General features: G+C 31.4%; 1 protein-coding gene across 9 annotated transcripts in view; it reads right to left on the minus strand.

Moving 5' to 3' along the window:
* Positions 1–13,453, minus strand: part of LOC107452357 (DNA-binding protein RFX6) — a 52,694-nt gene that overhangs the window by 23,367 nt on the left and 15,874 nt on the right. For 5 of the 9 annotated variants that reach the window (XM_043049406.2, XM_016068816.4, XM_016068815.3 and 2 more), the window contains 9 exons: positions 12,470–12,565; positions 11,201–11,278; positions 10,373–10,486; positions 10,238–10,287; positions 7,845–8,004; positions 6,364–6,490; positions 3,769–3,863; positions 2,145–2,253; positions 808–930 (listed from right to left, as the gene is read on the minus strand). In XM_043049406.2, coding sequence (XP_042905340.1) covers positions 808–930; positions 2,145–2,253; positions 3,769–3,863; positions 6,364–6,490; positions 7,845–8,004; positions 10,238–10,287; positions 10,373–10,486; positions 11,201–11,278; positions 12,470–12,565 — 952 coding nt within the window. The remainder of the gene's footprint in view (positions 1–807; positions 931–2,144; positions 2,254–3,768; positions 3,864–6,363; positions 6,491–7,844; positions 8,005–10,237; positions 10,288–10,372; positions 10,487–11,200; positions 11,279–12,469; positions 12,566–13,453) is intronic. The other 4 variants (XM_071182944.1, XM_043049409.2, XM_016068818.3 and 1 more) reach the window with 3 other exon arrangements.

A 13,453-nucleotide genomic window follows, 5' to 3' on the forward strand; every position in this document is an offset into this window, starting at 1 on the left:
AGAAAATATAATTAAAGGTAACATACATTCAAACTGCTCACTGAAATTTTTCTTCTTTGGTTATTTGTTTGTTTTGCTTTGTCTAATTTAGAAATTTATGTAAATCAACACGTTAAACATTAAAATTAACTGAAAACAGAGTTAGTTTCAGTTTTAGAAGTAAAAATCGATTATACGACGCAATCGTTTATACGACGTTTTTCGGTGGTCCCTTTGGCGTCATATAAACGATGCTCCACTATATATACATATATATATATTGTTTTGGTTGGTAATGTTGTTTTTTAAGTAAGGGCCGTTTTGTTGTGTGCACTAATAGTCGCAACGAGTACTTGTGTCGTGTCCCGGAGCACAAAAACCGGTTGTTTGGAACAACTGCACTCAGTTGCAGCAGTGTAGGTAAACTGTACGGTTCAGTTCTGTGTCTTTAAAATGTTCAAATTTACAGTAATCAATTATTGGAATCACGGTTACAGCTGTAATAAAATTTTTTAAATGCTGTAATTATGATTACAAGTAATAGATTACTGTAATCGACTATCGTAATCACGATTACAGCTGTAATAAAAGTTGTAATCATGATTACAAGTAATTGATTACTGCAATCAAAAAATTTAATCTATTACTTTTTTGCCCAACTCTGATTGCGTCGAACCATAATTATTCCTTTAAGATGTTGTTCTGCTCATAAACGAAACTTTTGTTTTATTGATCATTATTTCTGTAATTTAATTATAAGAAAAGTTTATTGGAGAGATAGGATTAAAACAAAAGGATTTATATGAAAAATGATATGATAAAAAATACCTTTGGTTTTGATGTGCTTGTTAAGATTCGAGAAAATCAAATTCTGTTTCTCATTCATTCTTCTGGTTTCTACAGCCAACATCAAATATTCTTGAATAAATGTCACCCAAAAGTGCAAAGTTACTTGAAAGAAAATTTTTTGAACTTCAGTGACACAGTTGGAATGCAACAAATATAGAATGGAAACTCTAAACAGAATAAAAACGGCATTTATATTTCTTTATTTTTTACCAACAATTTCTTGTTACCAGTGTGTCTGCTGTCAATTTAAAATCCAGATTATTTTTTTAAAAAAAAGAAAAACAGGGTTCGATACTCGATATTTTTAAACTTAATCAATTTTTAAGAATATGCTCTTTGTGTAAGACACTGTAGAGTATCTACCACTACAGAAATACAATTACAATTCACTGGTATATAAGACATGTTAACTCGAATCTTCTCATAGATGAAGGCTGACATTGTCGATAACAACTATCCCCACATTGGTGACCCGGACGTGATGCGAACACGCCAATCCTGACAGAAACTCCCACTTCGGTTTGAACACGCCTAATAAGATGGGTGGTTCACATTGAACAGATGACTTGCTACTTGTGACTGCGACATTATCCACATCTTCGCGCTGTTGCTAGTCAATCTCTATCACACACAACGTCAGCCCGTATACACTCGACTGCTAATGGCAACACTGGAGCGACACAGCTCAGACGATCAGCAGTCAAAAGTACGGTGATCTTAATACAGTTATCCCGACTTCTCTCAAAAATAGCAATGAATCAACCAGTGGTATCCTTTCATCGAATTATTTTAAAAAACACACACACGCACGCACGCACACACACAGATATATATATTTATATATATAACTAGACAAGTCAGTTAAAGTATATAATAGATGGAAAAGTGAGTCCTTTACCTAGTTATTCTATGAAATAACTAATGATAGACATTTAAAATGAAAACTGTTCCAAAGTTATTTTATAAATTAATTGATCATAAACAGTTAACATCTGACAAAAATACATTTTATCCCTATTGCGGATGATTAATTGATAAATAATTAGGAAAAATATTTCTTGATAATCTAACATGTTAAACGCTAACTATCTAATACACCGTCTAAACGCAACGAAATGAACAACGTTATTGCTAAACAGCTATTAGCGATTCAAAACTGACTAAAAGCAGCTTGGACCGGTTCAAAGAGCTTTCGAGTCCCGTATTTTATACTTTTAGGATCGTATTATTCTATAGAATACCTAGTTACTCCATGAAATAACGTAACGTAATATATGTGTGTGATAACATAACTGTGACAGAAAAATTAGACTTACTGAAGTGATCTGATTGATTTTCCGAAAGAAGGTGAGATAGTCTGTTTAGCGTGTACACCCACAAAAGTAGGAACTCCTCTTCTTTATCACTCTCTGCTCCGACATTTTCCTTTCAAAAAAGACATCGTGAATGACCGAAATCAGGAGAATGTCCACTTTTACCGGTCAACAATCACATAGTCGCTTCAGTGAATGTCCGAAATATTTGATACTAATTTATTCGTTGATATTATATTTATTCGATATTTTAATATCAGCTGAGAATGGATTAGAAGAAACATCAGTGTTCGAAGTACCGGGCAGTAACACTGAACCTTGAAAAAACATCGGTGTAGGTTATCCCGGGCAAATGTATACCCTGTATCTTAAAAAAACATCAGTGTAGGGTATACCGGGCAAATGTGTATACCCAGCATCTTAAAAAAACACCAGTGTAGGGTATACCGCGCAATTGTATACACTGAATCTTAAAAAACCATCAGTGTAGGGTATACCGGGAAGTGGAATTAAACCTTAAGAAACCATCGGTATACCGGGCAGTGGAACTGAACCTTAAAAACCCATCAGTGAAGGGTATACCGGGTAGTTGCAGTTAACAAGACCTAGTATATTAACAAAAGTGATTGTCAACATTCATCAGCGGAAGTCAACCCATTTCAGACATTCACAGTAACATACATATCACAGGATAAAGTGTCAAAAAAAGCAATTACTAAAATCTGCGAAATAATTACACTATACAAAATATTTAGTTTTCTTAGAGAGAAAAAAATAAACAATATTGTGTGCATTCTAAATGTCATTTTGTTACATTATGTTTTATTTTATTTTATAACCGTCGTTGAACAGTCGACCCAATTTTGGGTTCACGACTACTAACGTTCAACTCCTCGTAATTTTGAACCCAATACAGAAGACAAGGGAACTCCTGGATCAAGTATTGGGAGAAATTTGCCTTGGTGGTGGACTTTTTTGATGGAACTAACCCGCATTTGCGTTACATGGAGAGGAAGACCACAAGAGCCTTCCACAATTAGAGTTGACGGCAAAGGGACTCTAACCCATGACCCGTCTAACCCTGAAGATATTTCGCATCAGCACTGTGGTCGGTGCAAGCTGGATGCGAAATTCGTTTTGACCAGCCATCGCTGGGGATTCGAACCCGGTTAGGGTCATTGGATGGCGAACGCTCTATCCCCGGAGTCATTGCGGCTTTTACGTTATGTTTGCTGGAACTATGTTATTTTTTAAAAATTCATTATGCTTCATAAATATGTTTTTGCTTTCTTCCGATTCAACTTTTAAATTTTGAAGCCTAATGTGCAATTTATAACGACTTACATATATACAGAGCTTCTGAAAATATATATTTTAGATGACAATTATGGATAATTCTGAAACATAAGCTAAAACGTTTTTTGAGAACAATTAAAAGATCAAATAAAAAAATTAAATCCAATCAAAACCTAAAAAATAATCTTTATGTTTCTCTTTTTTAATCTTTCATACGTATTTGCGTTTATATGTATTGGGATCTAATTCCCCGAAAAATTTTAACGGTTATCTCGCCTGGTGACGCATGCGTACAACAATTTTCATAGATTTCAATCTCCCTTTTCTTTACCTGGTATATGTTGTTTAAGATAACGACATCCAAACATTCCATTAATTGTTCGATATCGATGACCTTTTCTAAGAGATTCATGACGTCACATTCAACTATAAACAATAAAATTAATTATTTTATTCGAGAGAAAAAATGTTGTTATTTATTAATTATTTAAAACTATTTAACAAAAAGAGAAATTATATGAATTATTCCAGCGGACATTGAAATCATCATTTGTAAAATGTTAAATATATTTATGTATATATAATATTTAAGAGAATGATAATTTTATTTCTGTTTGTAAATTATTAAATAATAATGTTAAATTTTTAGATGGAAATTAAAAAAAAAGTCACGAAACGGAAAATTAAAAAGCCCTAACAGCATATCATTTCCTTAAAGCGTGAAGAGGACCACTCATAATTACTTTTTAATTGTCGAAGATAAATTTAGTGTTCACGGACCACCTTTAATTTCACAGGAAAACAGTGAATATATATTTTCGGTTCGCAAACAAAACAAAATATGATTTAACTCAAACAATTAAGCTCATACAAAAAAATATCTCCGTAATGAGTTACGAAAGTTAACTACATGTAACTCAACCTAATGCATTAAAAGAAAGTAGTAAGTATATATACTTAAATTTGTATGACGATACTGGGCATTGCAAAACTGACCGATTGTTCGAAAATTAAATTAAAACCTGCAGTTTTATTATTATTTTTTTTAAAAACTAGAAAATTATTCTTGCTAAGTTTCAACATTCGTCCATTGTTCGACAAGGTATACCAATCGATACCTCTCTGCGGGCTGATAAAATCTGTAATACAATGGATGCTTGAAACAGAAACAAGCTTCCTAAAGCCGGAAGAAATTTAGAAAACTTCCGGTGTATCCCTCCGCTTATGGTGTGCTTACAAGGCGATTAGTGAACAGGCTTAATATTCTATAGGGAGTTTCACTATTGTGTTTAAATTTGAGCCTAATTTTACTATTCATAAAACTTTTTTGAAATTTATGAAATTCTAACAGGTAAAAAGAAGAAGCCTAAAAAAATTGAGCAAAATTAATATCAAAAAAATAAAAAATTGAACAAAATTAATTTTTATTATTGTGATTCGTGCTTAACTTATCGCGTAATTTCATCATTTGTAAAAATTCCCTGTACAGTTAAAAAAATTTAACTGGTGGTGAGTCTAAAGAGAATTTAAGAAAACTAATATAGAAACACAAGTGTAAGGTTTGCCTTATTTTGAGTGTTATCCCTTATTTGGCTATAGTTGTGCAAATATCACCAATTGTAATTTTTAAGATTGCATCATAGAATGCTTGCGAAGTTTTCCGAATACAGTCGTTGTTTCTTTCATTGAAATTTAAATTAAAAGAACACGTTATTTTGAAAACACTACAATTATAAAAATATTTGGCGTGCTTTTTCAAACTTACCCAGAAAGCATGTAACCTTACGGCAACCTTGTGTCGGAATTTTCTTTTTATCGTCCCGAAAACTTTGTACTAAAAACCTTTTTTCAATTGAGCAAAAATATTGCTGTTTCAAACCTTTCATTCTAAAAGGGTTAAAAAATTTTAACACCTTTTTTAAAAAGTATTGTCACTTACGTAAAATGGTCACTTAGGTTCATCATGACGTCACACTAGCGATAGGATCAAATTGCATTGTCCATTAAAATTTCATGACAAGGTGAATTTTAGCGGAGCATGCAAAACTTTGCGAAAAGAAACCTTATAATTATCTACATTTAAGATTATTTTAACCTTAAGACTAGCTTTATTCAAGGTTTCTTATTACGCTTGGAAACCCTAATACAACCTCTATTTAAAGTTTTTATATAGAAGGTTGTTTTCCAGGTTTTTGGATCATGGGTAATGTGCGTAAAATAGAGCAGTTTGTCACAGATCTCATTTTAAGGTTAGAAGGTTTACACGTAGACTACGTATAAAACCTTTTTAGGTTTGCATTAAAAGATTTTTGCTGAGTGAAAATAAACCTTATTTTGCTATCTGGGAAGTAATTTTGCCCACAGACTGCATCATGTTTCTTTTTTCCGAAAACGCTATGATATTTAAAACTTTGTCAGCACCTTCATCTGTTGACTAACTTAGGGCTNAAAAACCCTTAAGGAGAAATTTATCTGGTAAACGAATACATTTTGCTGAAAAATAAAAATTATACAGATATGCTGCGATTACGTGGAAAATTGTAAATTATGCGGATAATTGTGAATTATGCGGGTTTCCGCATCTTCCGCATCTTCGCATAATTTATAGGGTCCTAATCATGGGTAATGTGCGTAGAATAGAGCAGTTTGTCACAGATCTCGTTTTAAGGTTAGAAGGTTTACACGTAGACTACGTATAAAACCTTTTTAGGTTTACATTAAGAGATTTTTGCTGAGTGAAAATAAACCTTATTTTGCTATCTGGGAAGTAATTTTGCCCACAGACTGCATCATGTTTCTTTTTTCCGAAAACGCTATGATATTTAAAACTTTGTCAGCACCTTCATCTGTTGACTAACTTAGGGCTGTACCAATATCCAACCACAGTAAACCATCGTCGGTCATTTTTGCGCACCCGATACTTTACCTTTATTTGGCGAGTCATTACACTTTGGCGCTGTTTTTATGAAATGGTTTTTTTCGTATGCTTCCAGATTTAAAATCTCATTGTAAAGTGATTTCAGAGGTATCTGGCTTAAAATTGGTCTGGCAACCTAAAGATAAAAAAGAGTATTTTTACAAAATGGCAGTACTTGATCAAAGCCTTCTAAAAATATGCTTTTAAGTTAAAATTCCTTTATGCTTAAAATTAAATAATCACATTACCTTACTCTATGGTACGTAAATGGTTTAAAAATAAGGGAGGAAAAGTTATTAAAATTTGATCAATCATATGTTTAGGGTATCCAAAATTAAGCAAACTTTTTATTTTTTTTTATTTATTTCATTATTGTTTATTATTTTTATTATTATTTATTTATTTTTAAATATTTTTCATTACAAATGAGATTTTGCATAAATACGATGTTTAGTCTAAGTTTATGTAACAAAGTTATAAGTAAGTTTATGCATAACAGAGCATGCATTTTTGTTAAGAATTTCCCGTTTTGTTTAAAAAATTTTCTTTACAAAAGTGCCGTATGACGCAATTATACCACCAGCTACAATCTCACGTCATAATCGTAGAACGGAATTTTTTTTATGCGTCAACAATCAATGGAAAAAACAATCATTGGAAAAAGCAATAAAATGAACTTGCGGCGCCATCTGTCAGAAAATCTATGAACTAAAACGAAAAAATCTGATAGAAAAAACGTATGCAGTACGACAGAAATCTGAAGCAATTAATTATTATTTTTTTTCTTATTTTATTTCAATCTTCAGTGTTTTCTTTCAGAGAAAACTTAAACCCTGTATTTTCAATGAATTAGAAATCGTTTATGGATGGTTGATCGTGTAAAGCTTGGCGCAGATGACGTTGGAGGTCAAAATTCGCCATAAAACTTCCGGGTTACTATTTCCGACTGATTTTTGCGTCTAAACTGGAAGAAACACGCCATCCAATTTTATTATACTTGTAGTGCTTTCAACATAACGGGTTTTTTTTTAAATTTAACTTCCAACGAAACAAACAACAAAAGAATTCGGAAGAGTTCGCATAAGCTTCCCACAATGATACCTAAAAATAATAAAATACGGCATTATTTTACGCAAATACTGCCAAATAAGGGATAACACTAAAAATATGGCAAACCTTACACTTTATTTATGCTGTGATATTAATTTTGTTCAATTTTCGTTTAGGCTCGCGACAAGTTAGAATTTCATAAATTTCAGAAAAGTCTTATGAATAGTAAAATTAAGCGCTAATTTAAACACAAATCACAATATTAGAACTTCCTGGAATATTATAAGCTTGTTCACACATCGCCTAGCATAACATAAACGGAGGGATACACCTGGAAGTCTTTTTAAATTTCTTCTGGTTTTATGAAGTATATCATTATTTACATTCAGTCAACCATTCATTCTAGTGGAATGCGTGATTGAAATTAGATAGATACTCACTTGTGAGAAATGAAGAAGAGCTACATGCCGTTTTAAAGCGGCGCAGAATCTTTTGGCTGTTTCCATTTTGATAGATTTCAAAGAGATAGGCATGTTTTCAAGTGCGCATGTCAGCCATATCTGCCAATGAGAAGCCACATTTTGAATATCTCGCAGTAACCTAAAGATTTAGGATATATTCAAGTAAACTTGTGTTGTTAATGAATCAATAACATACATATTTGTATATATTTATTTTATTACCCCACCTGTGTTCACATTTCGTCAATTCTGGCATTTACAGAGCAGATTTGTTGGCCACTCTTTCAGGGGTATCCTATTAGGTGGTCCAACGTTTCTCTCACAGTAAGGACAGATAGTACAGAGAATGAATGATCATCTATGCCCTACCCGGGATTCGAAACCAGAACCTTTCTGATGCAAGGTCGGTTCTCCGATTTTTACACCTTTCGGCTTATTTATTATTATTGAGTCGGTATCATTTATATTTATTATTATTAAGCGTCCATGTAATTCAATTGTACTTGAAAAAAAATTAAACTTAGGAATACAGAATGTGGAACACAATATTCAATAAGCAATTCGTAATGTTACTTATTAATAATGTAAAATGATAACTGTGATGCCACAATAGGGATTACATATTTCCAAGCTGTTAATCCAAGCTGTTAAACTTTCTTTAATTTCTCAGACTTTTATTTTTTTAATCATTCTTAATTGAATTGTAATTAAATCAAATCAATTAATTAATTTTTATTACAATTTATTAAAAGCGAATAGAAAATATTTTATTCTTTTCTTATTGATTAATGTATCGGATAACTTTTTACTTCTGTACAAATGTAAGACTCATTAATTCACTGTCGCGACTAATCGAACACAAAAATCTATTTATAACTCTTTATTTCTCATCACAAATATGTTTCAGTTATACTAATTCTCACAGTCTTGTTGGCAATTTACGATAGTCAAACTAATTTCAAATTTAATATTGACTATAGGGGTTGGCTTTATTTTTGGCAATGTTATCTTTCGATAAATCTCCAACCTTGGGTCTTTTCCCATGCTCCTAACTGTCCGTTGGGAACAATTAATTCAATTTTCAATTTCCAATTTTTGGCAACTGGGGGTGCCTTTTTGGGCATCCCTGTCCCAACCGTAAAAATGAAATGCTAACAAAAATTCTCGATGTAAACGAATGATTTTATCTTAATCCTTTTAAGGGATTTATTTTCTTTATAAATTTTATATTTTTGAATTATGGTCATTTTCAATAATTGATAAATAAATTTTTCTTAAGCGATTTTATTTATTTCTCTGAGACAATAATCATTTTGTTACATCCAAATTAAGATGCATCTGCAATTTTCAAAAAGTCAATAATGCTACCTGTACATATCCACTAATTAATTTAAAACGATCACCATCACAACAATAACATTATTTCATGTAACAGTACAAATTGGAAACAGCTTTTATCTAACAGTTCTATTAAGCAGTTTATATAAAGTTTTATAAAACCGATACAGATTGTTAGATTTATATCTAGAGCATTCACTCTCATTTTTTATCATATTCATTTATTATTTTCTTTTTGTTACTTATTGAACTAAGTTAAGCGCGAACTTATAAATTAAAAATCTCAAGGGGATAAATGTTTCTACAATAAGGGATTAATAGTCATTATATATTTTTCTTTTTTTTAAAGAAGTGAAAAAATTTGCGAAGAAAAGCGTTTAAATACCAATAACAATAACTTTCGAACAAACTAGAATTTTGAAGAAAAAAATATATCGTGTTAAGTTCATAAATGAAAATGAATTCAACTCGGTAGCTGAATTTTTGTAGCCTTCAGAGTGACCCGTTTGATTTTTTTTTTTATTACAAGTTCAATATTTAATAACTATATCGAAATAATTACTAGACGTTAATATTTTTTCCAAAGTACTATTCTGCATTATTTCTAATTTTAGCAAGGCAAAATGTTACACAACACCCAAAAAAGCGGTAAATAATTTTTAATATCGAGGGACATTTATCAATATCATTTAGTCTGTATTTTGATTGTTTTCAGTATTAAATTTATTTTATAAATGTTTTTATTTTAAAATTTTTTTTGCATTGTAAAATAACAACACGTATTGAAAACTAAGGCGAAAATATTGTGCGGTTTTGAAGATAACTTCTCCAGACCAAAAGTCTAGGGCTGTTGAGCGAGAGCACATTTCTAATGGAGGAATGAAGGTGTCGATTGGTTTACTCACGCCAAGATTAAGAAAAAACAATTCACCCCACATCCCTATTCAAAGTGACTATTCCTCGAAACCATGGTATCCACTTCGACGCGAGATTGACGTCGGAAGGAGTTCTCTTGATAGCTACACTATACTCACTTTTCAGGAATTTCAATGATTTCAGACGGAATAAGAATATCAATCAGCGTCTATAATAATAAATATAAAACAACAAGGGTTATGATATTTATTTTATTGTCAACATGAATCACTAAAAAAAAAAAAAAAACTTACCCGATGCAATATCGAATCACAAGCAATCAAAACATCAGTGGTCAATTCATATTCGAATATAGACAGTAGGTGATTCGGAAAACCTTGCCAAAAATGAAGTAGAAACAAACGGATCTATGGCGAAAATAATATTCGTTAAATATCCAAATAAATATATACAATAACAAGCTTCCTAAAATCGGAAGAAATTTAGAATATTTCCGATGTATCCCTCCGCTTATGTTATGTTTACGAGGGGATGAGAGAACAGGCTTAATATTCTAGGAAGTTTTAATAGTGTGATTTGTGCTTAAATTTACGCATAATTTTACCAGTCATAAGAGTTTTTTGTAATTTATGAATTCTAACAAATCGCGATCCTAAAACCAAAGTTAACCCTTTGTCATATTTTGGGGAGCATCGTAGCAAGTTTGCGTGGTCTTACAAATTGATTTGTTGTTTGTTTCGTCGAAAGTTAGATACAAAGAACGCGTTACATTGAGCGACCTATCCCAAGAGCTACCACCACTTTCAAATTATTGATTGACATTATTTTTTTTATCTGTTGATTATTGAAGAACAGATTCCATTGATCATATAGTTCGTTTGTCGAATGAACTCCCTCCGCCAATCATCTGGAGCACTGTCAGTGACTATGGTTACGCCATTGAACTGTTTCCCTAAAGGTAGTAGCTGAATCAGAAATCTGGAAGTGCATTTCAAAGTAATTTAAACAAAATTCATTCATTCGTATTGGAGTAGAATGCATTTTTTTCACGCTGCATACCTTGCTTAGTTAAAACACTATTATTAAATGAGCAATAAGAAAATAAAAAAAGAAATTAATACCTCCTCAAAGTGTTCTCCTATTGTCACGTCCACAATGCATTGACAATGTATTCTGTACATATTGAGGAAAACTTTGAGCTAAAAAAGGGCGAGAGACTGAATCGATATTAACCGTAGATTAAAATTGTCTTTTTTTAAAAGAAAGAAAGAAAATACATAACAAAAAAAAGACAATAATTTTTAAATACAGTACAGAACCCGTTATCCGGAAATCAGAAAACCGGAAAACCAAAAGACCGGAACGAAATTCAATAAATTTTCCACCCATTTAAAAAAAAATTTTTTTTCCTCATAAGATTTTAGGATTTTTCTTTCTTTTTTGAAAGATGTTTACCATACCATCATTTTAGAAATAATCATTACTGTATTACTTCATCGTTTTTTCTTCTTTTTAAGATTATTTCCTAATATTTTTTTTCTTTAGTTGGGTTTAACAATAAAAAAAACGGCTTTTTGTAGCGATTCAGAAAGCCGGAAAAATCAGTTATCCGGAATAGCGATGGTCCCGATCGTTTCGGATAATCGGTTCCCTACTGTATAACATCCTAATCCAGATGAAGTGGACAAAAGAGTTTATGCTCTTAAAATTTTCTTAAAGTAGCGAATGAAGTCCAGAGAGAATGTAACCTTGCCTCGTATATGAATTTTCTTTTTATTGTCAAGAAAATGTTGTAAAAACCTTTTTTCAAAAAAGAAAAAATATTGTAGTTTTAAACCTTTCACCCTAAAGAGGATTAAAAACTGTAATTTAGAACTTTTTTTAAAAAGTATTGGGATAAATGTTCACTTAGGTCCATCATGACGTTTTAGTTGACGTCACACTAGTGATAGGATCAAATTGCATCATCCATTAAAATTTCAAGACAAGGTGAATTTCAGCTGAGCATACAAGACTTTGTGAAAAGAAACCTTATATTGACCCAGATTTAAGATTATTTACAACCTGAGACTAGTTTTATTAGGATTCGCGCATAAGAACCCTAAGTCAACCTCTATTTCAGGTTTTTATATAGAAGGTTGTTTTCAAAGGTTTTGGATTAGGATATTGTGTGTATAGAACAGAGCATATTGTCACAGATCTCGTTTTAAGGTTAGAAGGTTTACACATAAACAGCATAACAAACCTTTTTAGGTTTACATCAAATTGTTTTTGCTGAGTTAAAATAAACTTCACTTTTCTGTCTGGGCTAGTTTGTCCCAATTCTCTAGTTTGGGTTACAAGGTTCGAAGAGGTTACATTGATTGTCCGATTATAAAATAGAAAAATACCTTTCTTTGGTTCATGTTTGACGGAACATACAAATCCTCAACATCAGGAAACATAGGCAGCAAAGTTCCGATTTTCGAATTTATGACTTTGGTTCCCTGCAATATACACAAAAGTCTTTTCATAAATTAACAATTTAATTTCTTCCCAATTTAATTTTTTACTTTATTATCATTGACAAGACGCTTCATGGCTCTAAAAGGCAAAATTCTGCTACTTTTTAAATAATTGACGCAAATTGTTAATACTAAAAATGTATGGCATTTTTTTAAAATTGTTTCTCTAGACATTTCAAGGTTCATATCTAAAATGAAGGAATCAACTAAAGTTCTGAATATTGCAAAATATTCATGCTATACTGGTTTTAATAAATTAAGGCAAAACCACATATACTCTGAAAGTTAAGCATAGAATTTAATGAGGCAGGCACACATAATAATGTAAAAGAACATTGAAATATTAATCAGACAGTTATTTTGTTACAGAAATGTGTACGAAACACTTTTTAAAAGTTAAAATCACTATTTCCTTTTTTTACTCTGTAGTCCCAAATTCAACTTGAAAGAAGAAAAAAAAGTTTCAAATATGTTTTCACAAATTTCAAAACTTTAAATTTGCAAAATAATTCTTGGAAAACGGAATAAAAACATTGAGAGGATAAAGAAAAAAAAAGGTAATCTGACGTCACACACACGTCTTGTGTGTGTGACGTCAGAAAGGAAGTCGCGGGATTTGACAGCAAATAATTTTAGACCCTGAAATAAAATATTCCCAGATTAATTTTAAAATTAAAAGGCAAATGAATGAACTCTAGTCTAAACAAACACATGTCATGGGTTTATAGTTTGAACAAAAGCAACATAAAGAAGAATTATGAAAAAATTATAGTGTAGTTTATCTAACACTTCAAAAATACAATTCCAATTCACTAGTATATAAGACATATTAAGTCGATTCTATGATGGGTTCATAGATGAAGGTTGACA

This window comes from Parasteatoda tepidariorum, chromosome 7, assembly GCF_043381705.1.
Source record: "Parasteatoda tepidariorum isolate YZ-2023 chromosome 7, CAS_Ptep_4.0, whole genome shotgun sequence".
Classification (NCBI taxonomy): domain Eukaryota; kingdom Metazoa; phylum Arthropoda; class Arachnida; order Araneae; family Theridiidae; genus Parasteatoda; species Parasteatoda tepidariorum.